The 19216-nt window shown below is 39.4% G+C and overlaps 1 protein-coding gene across 2 annotated transcripts in view; it reads right to left on the minus strand.

Moving 5' to 3' along the window:
* The window catches only part of LARP4 (La ribonucleoprotein 4), a 75026-nt gene that overhangs the window by 48154 nt on the left and 7656 nt on the right, over nucleotides 1-19216 (minus strand). For both annotated transcript variants that reach the window (XM_055127946.1, XM_055127945.1), the window contains exons 2-3: nucleotides 2234-2381; nucleotides 1235-1387 (exon numbers count right to left, since the gene is read on the minus strand). In XM_055127946.1, the coding sequence (XP_054983921.1) occupies nucleotides 1235-1387; nucleotides 2234-2381 (301 nt within the window). The remainder of the gene's footprint in view (nucleotides 1-1234; nucleotides 1388-2233; nucleotides 2382-19216) is intronic.

Genomic DNA, 19216 nt, shown 5'->3' on the forward strand with positions numbered 1-19216 from the left:
CACCAGCACTCCAAGGTCCCAGGAATAGCCCGGAGTAATCCCTCAGCAGAGCTAGTATACCATTAAAAAAAAGAAAACAAACAACAACAAAAAACTTAGATCTTTCATTACACTTATTGTCCCAAAAAATCCTTTAGAAAAATTAGATATAATCAAAGCCTGTTAATTTTAATCTATTTTAAATCCAAGCAAGTTTTGTTCTGTTTTGGGGCCAAATCTGGCAGTGCTCAGGGTTTACTACTGGCTCTGTACTAAGGAATCATACCTGGAAAGCTTAAGGGACCATCTGGGGAGCCAGCGATTGGACCCGGGTCAACAGAGTGCAAGTCAAAGACCCAACCCATTATGCTATCTCTCCCAAAGTCAAGCAATTATTAATCTACGCTAATTAAGTGAATATGAATAAAATATTTCACAAACTACTGAACCATAATTAAATATAAAATATAGCATTTTCCTCAAAACTAGTTCCAGTAAATTTTAACTGCCTTTTGAATTGAAAAAAAGGGACAAGAAAATTAACAGAACTTAGAATGACTGAAACTAAGAGACCAAGAAATATGAGCTGCGGACTAGAGCAACAGTAAAGCTGGTAGGGCGTTTGCCTTGCATGCAGCTGACTCAGGGTCGATCCCCGGTGTCCCATATGGTCATCAAAGCACCAACAGGAGTAATTCCTGAGTACAGAGTCAGCTGTAATCCCCAGGCATCGCCAGGTATAACCCAAAAAGAAATAAAAAAAGAAAAAAAAAAAGAGAGAGAGATTAGCTGTTGCCAAAAAACTGAAATTTGGGGCTGGAGTGTATACAGAGGGCAGGGACTTGCCTTGCATGTGACCAACCAGGTTCGATCTCTGACATCTAATGTGGTCCTCTGAGAACCAACAGGAGTAATTCCTGAGTGCAGAGCCAGAAGTAATCCCTGGGCAATGCCAGGTATGGCCCAAAACCAAAATTTGGGTGGGAAAATAAAAAAGAAAAGAAAATTTAGGTCTCTTCAAACTATTGTTTCTTTTTATTTTTAATTTCACACTTTTCCTTATTAAGAGTTTTTAAATAAAAATAATTTTCCGTTTAGTCTTCTGAAAACAGTATTTTTTAATATAAACTTTTCCAAATAAGACAATAGACTGATAAGTGATATTTATCAGAATGTTAGAATGTTAAAGAGACTTTAGCAGAAAAAAAACTAGCACAGTGAATTCTAAATTTATCAATAAAACCAGAAAGTTTACCAGAAACATCATATATTTGGTAACTCAGATCTTCTGGCCCTAAAATCATTCCATCAGTTGATTCTTCAATGCCTGTAGCATTTCTTGTGGTTTCACAAGATGAATACATTACTTCATACTCCTTACATATATCATCTGAAAGTTCTGTACTGCCTGTATTTAAAAAAAAAAGTAAAAAAAAAAATAAATAGGCATTCTTTAAATCTGAGCACTGCCTTCTATAACAAGATCTCAAAGAATTCTACCAGGTGGGAAAATGCCCACATTATAAGGGGGCAAGTTTGGTCACAATCAAACTGGCAAAATGACTAACAACATCTTCAATTAGTACTATCAAACAATTGCATACTCTTTCAGTTAATTCTCAGGAAAGTGCTATGTCATGTGTTTACTTCGGCAGCACATACTAAAACTAGAATAATACAAAGATTAGAATGCCTCCTGCTCAAGAATGGCAGGCAAATTTTAAAAAGAAAAGTCCATGCCAAAGTCATAGTAATATTTTACACTGAAGAAATCAGCAAGTAGTCATTTGCCCAAGATCATGGTGGAAACAGCACTGTCAATAATATTAAAAACAAAAACAACAACAAAAATACCTAACTTTAAAATGCCATATTTTAAATGGGTTAAATGTTGGGTCTAACTATTTTAAGTCCATAATCCATTCACATTGGATGTAAATACTATATAAATTATATATAAATATTAATAAAGATACATCAAATAATCTAAGAACTTGCCCAACTTGTCTGTCTGGACATACTTTCAATGAAAATGTGATCCCTTCTATTTGCTCAGGGTTTTTTTTTATGTTTGTTTTTGTGTCACATCTAGCATGGTGCTTGTTGACTGCTCCGGGGGGGTGCTCAAGGGACCATGCAGTACCAAGGATCAAGTCCAGGCCTGCTGCATGCAAAGCATGCACTAATAAGCTCAATGAGCTATCTCTCCCTAGCCCAAAATGTGACTGGTTTTGATGAAATACTTAGGACTTACCCTCAGGATGAGAACCTGATGAGGCTGATGTTTCAGGCCAAGAACTTTCAGTTCCATGAGTTACTGAAGAGGCATCAGTATTTCCTGGAGGAATTTCCTGCCAAACTTTGGCATTAGGATTTAAACCAGTTCCTTTAGATGTTACCTGCTAAAAAAAAAAGGGGGGGGGAGGCTATTTATAAATCTTAAAAGACATTACATTTTAATCAAAATTAGGAAAAAAATATTAGAGGTGAAAAATAATCCAACATTAAATATCTTATATATTCAGCAAACAATATTTACAAGCTTTTGGCTCAAAATGAAAATACAAATTGAAAATCTTTTTAAGTTGATGAACTTGAAACATTTACAGATATATAAAATTGGATTACCCAGTGGTGGCAGGAGAGGTATACAAGGGCTAAGGCATTTCCCTTGCACTGCATATGGTCCTGACTCCTGCCAAGAGTATTCCCTGAACAGAAAGCCAGGAAAGAAGCCCCGAGCACGAGATGTGGCCCCCAAACAAAATTTTAAAAATTTTAAATAAGCTATCTATATAAAAGCCTCTATTAAAAACTATTAACATAGAACTAGCACTCTGTTGAATCTACTTTAAAATGTCACGTCATTTTCTACTAAAGTATCTGATATTGGTGGAGATTGTGTGTTCAAGACAAATGATTCAAGTGTACCTAGATTAATTTCCCATGTTACAAAATACACAACTTTCACTGACATCTAAACTATGAAAGCTAGCTCATACTCAGAGGGTCAGAAACGGCTCAACAGGCTGACTGCCACATGGGTGCCCAGGCTGGATCTCCAACACCATATGGGCCCCTAAGTACGCCAGGAACACAGATCTATGAGTAGCCCCTAACCATCACGTGGTGTGACCCTGAAACCCAAAATAAATAATAAACAAACAGATCTTTAAATCTGAATTATTCTATCAATGCTAGAATGTTTTCCCCAAACCCAGCAATCTGGAACAGGCGTTCCCATTTATCTTGAAATTGTGTTAAGTTTGCAAAATAATGTATTGTCATCTCATGTGATCTTTTGGCCACATCATGTAATCACTGACATAAGAAATGAAAAGCTGAAATGGACTATAATGAAGCTGGGAGAAAGAGTATTTAAAAGTTGGAAGCACAAAAAACGTGCCTTTTAACCTAATTTAATGAACAGGACTTGATCCTTCTCAAAAATGACTGAACTTTTTTTTATCAAATGCTTCCTTTTCAGCAGGTCCAACTTTGGGGGGAGAAACTCCAAACAATAATAGTGAGGTTTTTTTTTAAAATATTGAATGTAATCAAAGTAAAGTGAAAGTAAAGTGAAATTTACCAGTTACACAGGCAGGGTGGGGGGCTGGGGAGGTGGGGGACGGGGGACGGCGGGGGTCGGGGGGGAGGTATACTGTGATTCTTGGTGGTGGAATATGTGCACTGGTGAAGGGATGGGTGTTCGAGCATTGTATAACTGAGACTTAAACCTGAAAGCTTTGTAACTTTCCACACAGTGAGTCAATAAAAAAAAAAAATTAAAAAAATTAAAAATTAAAAAAAAAGACTGAACTTTCCAAAGTCTGCTTCCAAGTCAGAAAGACACCTCAACAAACAAAGCACATCTTGACATACATATATGAAACTCAAGTCTGATCCATGGCATTACCTGATCCTCTCAGCCTAATCACTGAGTTAGAAGTAACTTCTAACTACCCCAGAGTGTGGCACAAAAACCAAAAGTAAATATTTTACATGAAAGTAATATAGATCCTTTCCTAAAAGCTACTTCTAACTGTCTTCTGTCTAAAGCCCTTCCTCTGAAAAGTGGTTCCCAAAGTGCATGAAATAAATTACCTTAGCTTATATCCTTCAGAAACTGGGAGGTCAGCTTATGAGAAACAAACTGCGTGTTTTTGAGGAGCAGCAAAAATTCTTACAGCTGACCCTGATTCATAGTTTAAAATAAAATGGAGGATGGAGAGATAGTACAGGGGGCATGGCACACTTGATTTTCACACAGCAGATCCCAATTCAACCCCTCACCTGAGTGACCTCCAAGCCCCATCCCAAATAAAAATATTGGCCAACCAAAATTACCAAAATTGACCAACCAAAGGAAAATTCTTATTAGGCAAAACCACAAAGAGCTGCTGAGAAGATCTGGCTTCAGAGAGGCCTTAACTACTTTTTCCAAAATTATGTACAATGAAATCCCCCTTTACCTTTCTAATAAAACATACTATACACATAACAGGACTGGAGTGGTAGCACAGCGGGTAGAGCATTTGCCTTGCATGTGGCTGACCCGGGTTCGATTCCTCCGTCCCTCTCGGAGAATGTGGCAAGCTACCAAGAGTATCCCGCCAGCATGGCAGAGCCTAGCAAGCTCCCTGTGGTGTATTGGATATGCCAAAAACAGTAACAGTCACACAATGGAGATGTTACTGGTTGCCCACTTGGGCAAACTGATGAACAATGGGGCTACAGTGATACAAGTAACAAGTTGTGTGTGTGTATAGGTGTGTAAACTAATGAAACATCATTAATTACATTCTATAGGCTGCTGTGGATTAATTTTTTTCTTTCGATTTTTGGATAGTTTCTTTTGATCAATGAAACAAATTTGGGGGAAAAAAAGAGAGCTCAGATAATGTTCTTTTATGTGTCAAGTTATATTCATACCTTGAAGCAAATACCAGGTGTTGAAACGGTGGTTATGTAGCTCATCCCTCACATTAGAATCTGCCAGTTTTATGATAGTAACTAACAAGTATACGTCAGAAAAAGTTTGGAGAGGGGCACACCAGAAATTTTCAGTCAACAAGGCATTGAATTCACTTCAAATGGTCTTGTAAAGGATGCAATGCTGTTCAACCCAGCAGTTCAGGAACAAACCCAGAAACACACCCAGCAAATTTTCAAGGGCGATGTAGTGCTGCAAATTCAATCTAGATTGTGGTGTTATCTCCCAATCCATTTAGTTTTATTATTTATCTTTTCTTCTTCTTCCCCCCCCCCATCCCCACCATCCTGGGGAACCATATGAATAGCTGCGGATTGAACCAGGGTCAGCTGCATGGAAGGTAAGCACCTCAACCCTGTACTATCTTTCCAGCCCCTCATTTAAAATTTTTTCCACAAGTAATACACCTATTCTACCTGCACTGGATTAGTAGAATTCCCACAACTTGCCTTTGAACAGATTAAACGTGATTTAGAAATGTAGATACAGCTTAATTTTTGAGACACCAGGGGCAAAAATCTGTAAAGAGCATTTAAGTCTAGTTTTTAATTTGGTATTAAGTACTTTAATAGAAGAAAACTTTTATATTTACATACTCATTCTTCCCCTTCCTCAATTCTGAGAATACAAGATATATCCTTAACCCAGGAAAAGGCAAAATAAAAATTACGGTTCTCAGAAAGAGAAATCTAACTTCTGGATTATTGATAAAACATTGTGACAAGTATCAAATTCACTTAAGTGTAACATATACAGAAAAAGACTACATATCCTACAGAAAGTAACCTTAACTTTAAAATAACTCATGCAGAGTATGTAGCTTCAGTATGTATTCTTCAAAGTATTCTTCAGTAAACTAAGATTTGTTATTCCAAACAATTATCTGCACTGTAGCACTGTCATCCTGTTGTTCATTGATTTGCTCGAGCAGACACCAGTCTCCATTGTGAGACTTGTGACTGTTTCTGGCATATCGAATATGCCACAGGTAGCCTGCCAGGCTCTGCGGTATGGGCGAGATACTCTCGGTAGTTTGCCGGGCTCTCCGAGAGGGACACTTATTATCTAACCTTATAAAATTTGAGGTTGCAGAAATGAAGTTCCTAAACTTGTACGGCATACCACTCCCTCTCCAGAACAGAAGAAATTACTTAGAGTACCCCCTGGAAACCTATCTTCCTTAAGGGAACAAACAGAAAGGATCTCTCCAATTAATTGTACCTGACTGTACTACAACTCCTTTCCCCCATCATTTCAGTAGCCCACTGCAGTGCAGTATTGGTCACTTTGGGAAAAACTGTTCTAGAATCACAAATGAGTTCAAAACTCAGTTCTTAACACAAATAATGTGTGAACCTATGGCTAGAGATGAGACTAGATGGCAGAGAATATGCCTTCCATGTGTGAGACTCTTCGTTTGATTCCCAGCACGGCCCAAAATAATAGTAACAAAAGATGCGTGATACAGAGAGAAAAAATTATTTCTTTTGGAGCATCCCAAGCAGTGCTCAGTGCTATCAGGGGCCAAAACCTGGGCTAACTTTGCAGACCTAAAGTTTTTGGTTCAAACTGGCAGAACTGGGGGCCATGAGGAGTATGCCCAAAAGTGCTCAGGGGACCATCTATTACTATGGAAGGAACTCTGGGGTCTCCAGATATATGGCATGAACTCTAACCCTTTCAGCTATCCCCCCAATCTTAGAAAAATTTAACTCATTAAGCCATATTTTTATTAAATGCAAAATGAAAAAGTCCTTATTTTAAGAACTAAACTAAACTTTCAGTTATGAATCAATAAATCATGAAAGCATAATATACTATAAGGCAATTATAGTTTATAACACTGTATTATATGTTTGAAAGATGCTGAGATAGATCTTAAAGGCTCTCATCACAAGAAAAAACAGCTAAGAATAGAGATGGTTGTTACTACACTGATAATTTTGAAACATATACAAACATCAAATCACAACATAATCTGAAATCTAAAAATGTCACACCAAGTATACCTTAATTTTAATAAAGAACTAGTATTTTAAATGTGACTGTATGAAGTATGTTGGTTCTAAATAGAAAGTAGTTTGGCTGTCTCACCTCAAAAACATACCACACAAAAATTTATTACACCTAAATTGCAAGGTAAAGTTAAAAGTCAAGCATAAGGACTAAACAGAGTACAGGGAGTAAGGCAATGCCTTGTACACAGCTGACCTAGGTTGAATCCCTGGCATCCCATATAGTCTCCAAAACCTGTCAGGAATGATTCCTGAGTGCAGAGCCAGGAGTTACCTCTGAGCACCGTCGGGTGTGCCCCTCCCCCCAAAAGATAAATATAAACTACTATCACAGAAAATTAGTTCTGAAAAACAAAAATCACAGAAGAAAAATCATAAAAACCACCCCTCTAAAATTTGTAAGTTACTTCTTTATTAGGGTGTATGAAATTGTTCAGCTTAGAGACCAGAAAGATAGAACAGGCTTTCACATATGGAAGACCTGTGTTGGATCTGCACCACTACATGGGCCCCTGAACTCTACCAGGAACAAAACCCCAAGCAATGAGCTGGGAGTAACTGCTGAGTATTGTTTGGAGCTACACAAAACCTAAGTGAAATAAATAAACAAAAATATAAAATGGTTCAACTTATATTTTCACAGTCATATTTATAAAAAGAAATGGAAATGATCCAAACAATAAAAAACAAAGAAATTATGACAGACTCACAAAGACTCAAGTGTTATTCAAAATTGAAAAGTTACACTATCCCATTTTACAAAACCTATAGGGATATTTAACACATCAAAGAAAAAGGGTATTAACTGTGCCACACCAAATACTATAATATGTACCCAATTTCTGGATAAGTTACAATGTGCAACAATGCATCTTAGAGTTGATGAATAGGAAAAGCATTAAAATGTAAAAGGCTTGGTTTGGAGAGACAGAGTAAGGGCACAAAATCTGCCCAGCCACAAGTGATTTCCAAAGCAGCCCTTTGCACAGAGATAAGTACCCTCCCAACTCTCTCACTCTCTCTTCCCCCTCCCCCTGGGGTCTACCTTAACCCTGAGCACAGCCAGATGTATAGCCCAAAACCCCAAAATTAAATATTGCCTTAAAGTCCTGGAGAGAGTTCCACTAGATTTGAATGCATATTTTGCATACAAGAGGGCCATGCTCGATCCCTACCTAGCATGTGATTTCTCCTGAGCATTACATGTTGTGGCCCCCAAATGAAACAAAAACAAGACACTACAATAGAGCACTTCCCTTGCATTATGAGGTCCCGAGTTTGGTTCCCAATCACTGCCAAAATGAGAAACGAATAAAAAAAACAAAATTTAGAGTGTAATCTCTTAGGATTCAAGTGACTGCACAAAGTTTAGATTAAGGCACATGTATGTTGCCAACCCCAGTTTGACCTCCTACACCACCACCTGGTTTCTGGAGTACGACTGAAGTGACCCCTGAGCTCAGTGTAGACCTTAAGCACCAATGGGTAAGGCCCAACCCTCCCCCCCAAGAACACAATTTCTTAATAGATGGGCCAGAGAGATAGTACAGCAGGCAGAGCATTGCCCTGCATGCAGCCAACCAGGGTTCAATGGAACCTAGCACCACATATACTAAGCTCCACCAGGAGTAAGCCCTAAGCACTTCCAGGTATGAACCCAAAACAACAACAAAAAAGGCAAATGGGAGAGGTTGAAAAGGAGGTTGAATACAGGATAATTACAAATATGTACTTTTAGTACTCCAGAAGAAAGTAAGAGACCACTTTGTAGAGAGGCACTCACTATTGAGAAAGATGACTGAGAATTGTACAGAACTAATCAAAGATATATTAGAATTCGTAAGACTTCCCAAGTAGAATAAACTGCAAAGCATATTAATAAAGATTAAGCAAGCAGTGAAGAAAGAGATTAGACATGATTGCTTTAAATTTACATAACAAATATTTAACTAGGGACTGGTGATAGCGCTCTACAGTAGAGTGCTTGCCTCGTGTGTATCAGACCCTTTGTTTGATCTTGAACATTGAAAAAACAAAATCACATACAAAAACATGAACAATTCCTGTTGTGTTTTAATTATTACCTAGTTCATAATATATCAAAAAATCCAACTTTATGGGGCTGGAGCAATAGCACAGCGGGCAGGGCGTTTGCCTTGCACACAGCCGACACGGGTTCAATTCCCAGAATCCCATATGGTCCCCTGAGCACCGCCAGGAGTAATTCCTGAGCGCAGAGCCAGGAGTAACCCCTGTTCATTGCCAGGTGTGACCCAAAAAGCAAAAAAAAAAAAAAAAAAAAAAAAAAACAACTTTATTCTTCGAACTTAGTAATTAACACCATCAGTGGTCCCAAGTTTTGCTTTCTTAAAATTTTTGTTGTTGTTTCTAAGGACTGGAGTGATAGCACAGCGGGTAGGGCATTTGCCTTGCACCCGGATTCGATTCCTCTGTCCCTCTTGGAGAACCCGGCAAGCTACCCATGGCGTATTCAATATGCCAAAAACAGTAACAAGTCTCACGATGGAGACATTACTGGTGTCCACTTGAGCAAATCAATGAACAACGGGACGACAGCACTACAGTGCTACAGTTGTTTATAAGTCACACACAGCAGTGCTATAGGAACATTCAGGATGGGACTTAGAGGACCATATGTGGTATTGGTGATCAAACCCAGGTCAGCCATTGCAAGACAAGAGCCTCACCCCCCCCCAGCTTTGCTTTTAAAAGCATAATGCCTGCTTTACATCAAAACGTAATAGTTTCTACACGCCTAATTTGCGTAGGTCAGTGTTTCTCGATCATTTTCTGACCATAGTCCCCGTCTAACCTTGTCCCTTAATGGGATTCCCATCTTACTAGTTGGTTTCCTAGTCTCATGTGGTTAAATTCTAAGAAATTAACTGTGGCTGTGGAATATCTTAGGGATAAGAAGGAACCACACACCACTTAGTGGAGAAATACTGGTTTAGGTCGTTATTTTCTCTTTCCCTCTTGTTTTTTTGCACACACATCAACATTTTTACCACTGTAAGAATTTATATAAATAAAGGTTCTTTAAAACTAGATAGTGGGCTCAGTGTATGCGGAAAAGTAGTCTTCCTTTTCTTAAGATATTTTTATTTTTATTTATTTATTTTTTTTAAATTATTATTATTATTATTTTTGCGTCACACCCAGTAATGCTCAGGGGTTACTCCTGGCTCAGCTCTCAGGAATTACTCCTGTTGGTGCTTGGGTGACCATATGGGATGCAGGGGATTGAACCCAGTTGGCGGAGTGCAAGGCAAACACCCTTCCCATTGTACTATCACTCAGGCCCTTCTTTGTATTTCAGTCACTAACATAAACCAGGCCAGGAGGAGAAATTCTACTTGGATGAAACAGAAGTAGCAAATTTCATGCCTAGTAATTGTATTCACCCTGGTGAAAGCTTGTTCAGAATTATATACACATCTTTATTTTAACTGTACTCCACATACTAATCATGTGGAGATTAATATGGAAGGTAGGTGGAAGTACTTTTTGTAGTTTGATTTGGGTCCTACTAAAAGCTTTGACCTATCATCAAAACCAGTGTACAAACACCAAACCTTGCAAGTTGTCTTATGAAGTAGACAATATTCAAATAAACGAATCACAGCAACAACCTAGCTTTGAGAAGTTAATTCATAACTATTTCATATCATAAGTAGTTCAGGGAAGAATCCAACTATTACACTTCCAAGTGTTCCAATAAGTACCAAGGTAAAAATGTTTTCAAATAAAGGACACACCCAGAAGTCCTGGAGAAACAATGTGTGTGGGAATAGAAATTGGGGCCTCATGTGTGTAGAGCCACATCCCAGGCCCCTATCAAGGTATTATTTTAAAATCTGAAGAGGGGCCAAAGAGATAGTACAACAGATAAAATTCTTGACTTGCATGCTTGATTGACCCCGGTTCAATCCTTTAGACCACATATGGTTGTCCACTAAGCACTGTCTTTTTTTTTTTTTTCTTTTTGGGTCACACCAGGCGATGCACCAGGGTTACTCCTGGCTCTGCACTCAAGAATTACCCTTGCCGGGGACCATATGGGATGCTGGGAATCGAACCCGGGTCAGCCACGTGCAAGGCAAATGCCCTACCCGCTGTGCTATTGCCCCAGCCCCTGAGCACTATCTTAATAAAGCTAAAAGAAAGAGTAATTCCAAAATTTAACTTTATTCTGCCAACTAGTAATTAACACCATAACTGGTCCCAAGTTTTACTTTCTTAAAATTTTGGTTGTTATTTCCGAGTCACACAAAGCAGTGCTCAGTGATCACTCATGATGGGACTCAGAGGATCATATGTGGTGTGATCCTTGAGCACAGAGCCAGAAGTATGGCTTGGGCACTGCTATGCCCCTGCCCTGACCCCCACAAAAAAAACAGGGAGGCAGGAGGGATACTGGGGACACTGGTGGTAGAAAATGTACACTGGTGTAGGGATGGGCGTTTAATCATTGTATGACTGAAATTTAATCATATAAGCTTTGTAACTGTATCTCAAAGTGATTCAGTTAAAAAAAAAACAGAGGAAAAAGAGGAGAAAAAACACTAAGCAGAAATTTTAGAAAGTCATCTTTATATTTGGCACCATGTAAAGGAAACAATGTATGCTATACCAAAAATCTCTTACCAAAGATGATTTTTTATTAATCACTACTCTCCGAATCCATTATGGTTAAACTATAAAGGAGAGTAATTTATTAAAAGGTAGTGTAACAGCCACTGTATAGTGTCACTATAATGGCTAAACAACAGATGCCAAGATAACATCACCAAAAACAATGTTCCTGTGGTTTGACTAGGAGATCACTATACTTTCCTCCCGCACCTCTTTCCCAAATCAACAGGGCAATCAGGACCATCCTGCCTGATGGATGCACAGTACAAAGGATTAGTCTAAAGACCTCAAGCCAACCTTAAGAGCTTCCTAAACCACTGAGCCATTTCCCAGGGCCTCTCTCACTGACGACCCCTAATACTAGAGCTCTCAGGATTGGCTCCGTTTGCAGGCGGCACCAGGATTTGAACTCAAGACTTGTGCTTGCCAGGCAAGTGCCTTAAACCACTGAACTATCTTCTAGCTCCCAAAAATCACTATTCTTGCCACGACCAAGAACTAAATGCCAAATTCAAATCCAAATAACAACCTTATTACTACCAGTATCAAAGAACTCTAACATCTACTTAAAGCTGGCAACTCTAAAGGCTTCTCTGACAAGTAAAATTAAAGTTATAAACAGAATTATCTTATCAAATAGAACTTGAACCCAGGTCAGCTGCATTTAAAAGAAGCAAGTAATTTACTCACTATACTATCTCTCTAGCCCATATTTGAGTATCTTTTAATGAAGGTTCAATAAAGACCTCCATCACAATTCTTACTTCTTCTACCAAATTAGAAGCAAGTCTTTGAAACTAGTTATATAAATCATCTTTTAGGGGACAGGGATGTAGTTCAGTTGTAGAACCTTGCAGTTCATGTATAGGGCCCTGGATTTGATCCTTGAATCTCTAAAAGAGAGAGAGAAAAAAAAATCTACACACTAACATATATACAGTACACAGCCTCAAATTACCACAAAAATACTGAAATCCTAAATTCACAAAAATGATATATCAATCACTACCATATTTTATGCCATGTATGCTATTACTGATTAAATCAAAAGCAGCACTGATAATGCTAATTGCTTGTTTGCAGAGAGAAAAAAAAAATCAAATTTTTGGCAGAATGACACCTATCATAAGAAATGGCAGTTTTAAAAGAACAGAATCAAGAACTTGAACAAAAGTTACCATAATTATGATGAAACCAATTTTTTAGTCATTATTATTACTAATTTTACTAACTTACTGATATCAGAAACTAAGTATATAAGCAGTTAAAGTTATTTTTTTCATGGCAGTTCAATCCTCCATGTTTACTTTTTACATCTCCAATATTAAAAAGACTATAAATTACAAGCATTTAAAAACAAAAGATAATACTTAAGTAATTTCATCCGGCACCAAAATCTCAGGTCCCCGTAGATCTTACAGATATTTCACAGAAAATAAAAGATGAAAATTTAGGGGCTGGAGCAACAGTACAGCAAGAAGGGTTTTTGCCTTGCACACTCTGAACCAAGTTAAATCTCCAGGAACACATTTACTCCTGAGAACTGTTGGTAGTGGTCCAAATCCCGCCCCCACACCCAAAAGATGAAAATTTGGTAACATTCCACTCATTTGACAGCAAATAACAACTAATATCTATGTTTTTTTGACAGTAAAGAACAACTAATCTGTTTTCCTTTTTAACAACTGTAGTTGAGTATTACTGTCACCCATATTTTGCAAACAAGGGAAATGTTACTTTACCTGAAGGTAAACTAATCTGCCCCTTAGACGGCACAACTAACTTCTAAGACAATGAGGTATGCTTGGAAGTGTTTACTAGTGAACTAGTACCGACTTTAGTAGACAAGTCTGAAAGCATTTTAATTTGGCATTTTAATTTGCACCCATATGTTGTCACAGAATCAACTCCATGTAGCCTTTTAGATGCAGGACAGGACATCCTCAGCCATGGTGGGGCACCTCAGTGATTGTTACAACTACAATGCTGCAGCTACACCTGCCCAACATTGAACTTCATGATTAATCTTCTTGTGTGACTCTGGTTTAATGACTCAATTTTCCTTTTCCCGTCAACAAAATACTGTTTTCTGCATTCTAATTTTTTATTTTTTTAGTTTTGCGATTAGAGAGGTTATTTTCATTCTTCTGACTGATAAGGTCTCCTCTCTGCTGAATTTTACTTTATTTGTGCCCTTATTGTTAACTTTACTAATAAAAAATTAACTCTGAAGGTGAAAAACAATTATTATCATCACTTGCTGGCTGAAATCAAAGAGTATATATTAAAAGAGAAAGATAAAGAGCATGATCTGAATTAACTAAGGGAGCCGAGAGAAATAGTGGGTAAGGCGCTTTGCCTTGAATACAGTCAAACTGGGTTCTATTCCTAGCACTGCTGAAACTGACCCCTGCCACAGAGTGAGCCCTGGTAACAGGCAGGTGTGGCAAAATAATAATAATAATAATAATAATAATAATAATAATAATAATAATAATAATAATGCCACCCCCCCTCATTCTGAGTAAAATAAAAATTATTTTAACTGAATCATGGGAAGTTGGCCACACACTAACAGTGACGGCTACGCAAAAACACCATAGTCGTCTTTAGAGAAACTTTTATATAACTAGTAGTTATATACTACATAAGAACTGTTATTAGTCTGACCAAGTCAAAAGGTTACTGGCTCCAGTTCTGCTTCGAGTGATTTATAATCCAAAAGAAGTACAGACAAACGAGAGAGAAAGAGAAAGAGAAACAGAGAGAGAGAGAGAGAGAGAGAGAGAGAGAGAGAGAAACCATTGATAATCAGTTCTATTCTATCCTAGAACAAAAGTGTATTTACTCCCTTCAAAGTTTCAGTTACTTAATTACTTTGTTTGCAAATTTCACAAAAAGCAATAAACCTTGTCTATGGTTTACTGCTCTATGGTACCTGAAACTAGCACACAGAGGCCAAGACAGTATTTATTCAATCAATGGGTAAATATATACCATACGAGTGCTTCTCAAAGTTCACTATGTATAAGAATTATCCAAGGCCATAGCAATATTACAGTGGGTAGGATGTTTACCTTGCATGTGGCAGATCCAGGTTAAATCCCCAGCACCCCATAGGGTCCCCTCAGCACCACCAGGAGTGCAGAGTCAGTGGTAACCCTGAGCACCGCTGGGTGTGGCCCAAAAACCAAAACAAAATCATCTAGTATTCTTGATAAAATGCAGATTCTTTTGGAACTCACACCCAGAGGTGCTCAGGGCTTATTCCTGGCTCTGTGGTATGAGAATCACTCCTGATGGGCTCAGGGAAACATACGAACAGGAGACCAGGTCAAACCCAGGTTGGCCACATGCAAGGCAAATGCCCTACCTGCTGTACTATCATTCCAGTCGTAATAAAATGCAGATTCTGACATAGTAGTTCAGAGATAAGATCAGAGAAGTTTTATTCTAACAAACCCTTGAGTAAAGGAGTTAGTTTGCTGCTGGTCTTAGACTTACGGGTAATAGACCCACCAAACTATTCTCCAAAGCTCTCTGACTTGTCAAGAATCAAGAGTACTTATTCACCACATGGAATTAAGTGTAATCATCAACAGTGCTACCAACTTTATTTATAATATATAACTACTTAACTTATAATATATATTGGTGAATAATGCTTATTCACCAATAAAGTTACTACTAACACTGCTGATCCCAGTTCAGCATGTGGTCAGTGTTCCCTAACTGAGTACAGAGCCAGATGTGGCCCCAAAATTAAAAAGCACTGTAGTCCGATTGTTCATCCATTTGCTCAATCGGGCAGCAGTAACGTCTCCATTGTGAGACTTGTTGTCACTGTTTTTGGCATATCAAATACGCCACGGGGTAGCTTGCCAGGCTCTGCAGTGCAGGCGGGATACTTTGAGTAGCTTGCCGGGCTCTCCAAGAGGGACAGAGGAATCAACCCAGATCGGCCGTGTGCAAGCCAAACACCCTACCCGCTGTACTATCGCTCCAGCCAAAAAACAAACAAAAATACTACTTATTCTCTAGTATTAGCGGGAAAGACAGGCTTACATTTCCAAGTTGCCTCTACCTCAGGTCAGAAAGCATCTGACGAGTACTTAAAAAAAAACAAAACACCCAGGTTTAATAAGGCACTATATACGGATCTACAAGCACTGCCACAAGTGATCCTTGAGTACAAAGTCATAAGTAAGCCCTAAGCACAGCTGGATGTAACCCCCCCCCCAAAGTATCTAAATAACCTAAACAATCCTCAAAATATTCAGTCATTTTCTTCAGATTGGTCATCTGAGAAAGCCAAGAGCTAACTACACAAATAAATTTTAAAAAACCCTCAAACCTCAGTTGTCAATATTAAATTACCAAGGCAGGTATTTTTCAGGACAGGGTACCTTTAAATTTCTAGTGTGGGGTTAAGAGTGATTGTGCAGGGGCTGGAGTGATAGCACAGTGGGTAGGGCGTTTGCCCTACACACGGCCGACCCGGGTTTGATTCCCAGCATCCCATATGGTCCCCTGAGCACCGCCAGGGGTAATTCCTGAGTGAAGAGCCAGGAGTAACCCCTGTACACTGCCGGGTGTGACCCAAAAAGAAAAAAAAAAAAAAAAGAGTGATTGTGCAGCAGGCAGGGAACATGCCATGCAGGCAACAGACCTGGTTCAATCCCCTGGGTTCAATGCCCAGCATCCCACATGGTCCTTCCCGAACACCACCAGGAGTGATTCCTGAGTCCAGAGCCAGGATTAAATCCTAAGCACCACTCAGTGTGACGCCCACCCTTAAAAAATCCTAGGTTATATCTTCAGGTCAGCAAACATTGTTACTATCAAATAAAGATGATGGAGACATGGGTCACAATCATGAGACACTGGGTTCTATTCTCCCTCTGCCCCAACCAAAAAAATAATAAAAAGCAGAAAATTTAATGACAAATGAAAAAAACAGGTCACATTATGTTATTTGCATTACTATTTATACAAGCCTATATATTCTAGTCTACATACTACTCTACAAAATATTATTGCTCTCAATGTAGAGAAAAAAAACTGAAAACCAAGTTAAACTGGCTTGAGGCCACACAACTACAAAGTGGCCAACTCTATACTACATACTGAATTACTTCTGGTGACAGAGAAAATGGTTTTCTCTTCTCTTAACAATATATAAATACGACAAAACTTCTTTTGCTGAACCTTGGCTTTCTGCCTGAAGATCATAACCAATCCCTCCTTATAGCCATCAGAAGTACTCCTGTCTTAGGTCTACAGCCTGTCTATCAAATACAAAGTCATAATTTATAACAGATATTTTAAGGATTTTTTTGGGGGGCCACATTGGGGTCTACTCCCTGCTTGGTGCTAAAGGGCATAAAGTGCTGAGGATTGAACTTAGAGCTTCCTCATGCAGACCCATTTCCCAAGAGATACTTTCTGAACTAATAATGGTTCAACAGTCCCCCCATCCCCTTCATCCATGAGAAGAAACATTAGTATACAATATTTAACTCTCTTTGTCTTACATTTATTTGTTCATTAGAAAAGTTTTCCCCAAGAGGCTTGCTCTTCAAGCCTCCCCAGATGAGCATACTAGGTGTGGCCCAAAAATAAACAATTAATCTTGAACCCAAATAGGTCTGTATTTTAACAGGCTGCAATTTGGGGGCTGGGTGGACAGCACGACAGTGTGTGGAGGAACTCCAGTCCAGATGATTGGTCAATTACTGCCAGCCGAGTACTGTCTGGAAGTCCCCCCATTCCCAAGGCACACAATTTGCCCACATTAAAATCTATTTATAACTGAAAATTTGTTTTGTTTTTATTTTTTATTCCTGTGATGCTGGAAATTGAACCCAGGGCCTCAAACACATAAAGCAAGTACTCTGTCACTGAAACATGTATACAACCCACAATAACATTTTTTTTAAATAAGTGAACTGGGCAGCAAAGCTAGTTCAAAGGACTAGAGAGCATGCTTCACATGTGGGAGCTCCAGGTTCAATCCTCAGCAGAGCATAGCCCCCAGAGTAATACCAGGAGCAACTCGCCCCCTAGCACAGAGCTGGGAGAAACGCCACAGCAATGGTGGGTGCAGTTTGAAATTTAAAAAAACCAACAAAAAAAAAAAAACCCACACAAAAATAGGTTGGTTATCCCATTTGGCTTATCCAGATTCAGAACAAATTAATAACATAGCTTGTATAAGAAGTCAAGAGGGCCAGGTCAAAGCCATAGTTACAGAGGGTTAAGAGCTTGCCTGGCACACGTACTCCATGGGCTTGATCCCCAGCATCCCCGTTTGGTCCCAAAGCCTCACCAGGAGTCATCCCTGAGTCAGGCCCAGGTGTAAGCCCTAAGCACTGCCAGGTGTGTGTGTTCCAAAAAAGCCAATATAGAACTCAAAAGAAATTCAAAAGTTACATGTCTCACAATCGTTTTTTAAAGTTACTTATCAAATTAGAATAAAGGACTCGCCTCTCCCACCCCACATTATGCCTGAAGCTACAGTGTAAACCCTCTATACTTATTTTTTTTTCAGTTTTCTTTTTTTCCTTTTTTAAAATTTTGCTTTGCAGCCACATTCCGTGGTGCTCTGGGACTGCAGTTGGCCATGCTCCAGCAGACTGTATGTGTGCAGGAGGTCAGCCACATGCAAGGCAATTAGTTGCCTTAACTCCTATATCTCTCCGGTCTCTTACTATTTTTTTTTAATAAGGGCCACTCCTACCAGTGTTCACCTACCAGAGGCCACTCCCAGCTATGTTCTGCCCACAGTGTGGGTCTGAAGGTTACAGGTTCCACTAGAGCCACACCCAGCACACACTCAGAGGTGCTCAAAGGGCCATGCATGCTGTGGCCCAAACCCAGGGCCTCCTATATGCCAGGTATGTGCTCTACCTCAAGATTATCTCCTGGAGCCATTGTTTTTTTCTTTGTTCTTTTGTGCCACACCCAGCCGGTGTGAGTGTGGGGGGGAGGGGCCACTCACAACCAACAGAGATCCAACAGAGGTTAGCACACGCAAGGCAACCAACCACCTTAACCTCTGTACTACCACTCTGACCCTACTATGATTTTACTCTTCTATGTACATATCAGGACTAGAGCAATAGCGCAGCGGGTAGGGCGTTTCCCTTGCACACAGCCGAGCTGGGTTCAATTCTTTTGCCCCTCTCGGAGAGCCTGGCAAGCTACCAAGAGTATTTTGCCCCCATGGCAGAGCCTGTCAAGCCACCCGTATTCGATACGCCAAAAACAGTAACAAGTCTCAAAAAAAAAAAAAAAAAGGAGACGTTACTGGTGCCTGCTCGAGCAAATCAATGAGCAACGGGATGACAGTGATACAGTGTACAGATCAGGACTGGAACGATAGCACAACGGGTAGGGTGTTTGCCTTGCACGCAGTCGACCCGGGTTCGATTCCTCCATCCGTCTCGGAGAGCCCGGCAAGCTACCGAGAGTATCTCGCCTGCACAGTGGAGCCTGGCAAGCTACCCGTGGCGTATTCAATATGCCAAAAACAGTAACAACAAGTCTCACAATGGAGATGTTACTGGTGCCT

The sequence above is a fragment of the Sorex araneus genome, chromosome 2 (assembly GCF_027595985.1).
Source record: "Sorex araneus isolate mSorAra2 chromosome 2, mSorAra2.pri, whole genome shotgun sequence".
Lineage (NCBI taxonomy): Eukaryota > Metazoa > Chordata > Mammalia > Eulipotyphla > Soricidae > Sorex > Sorex araneus.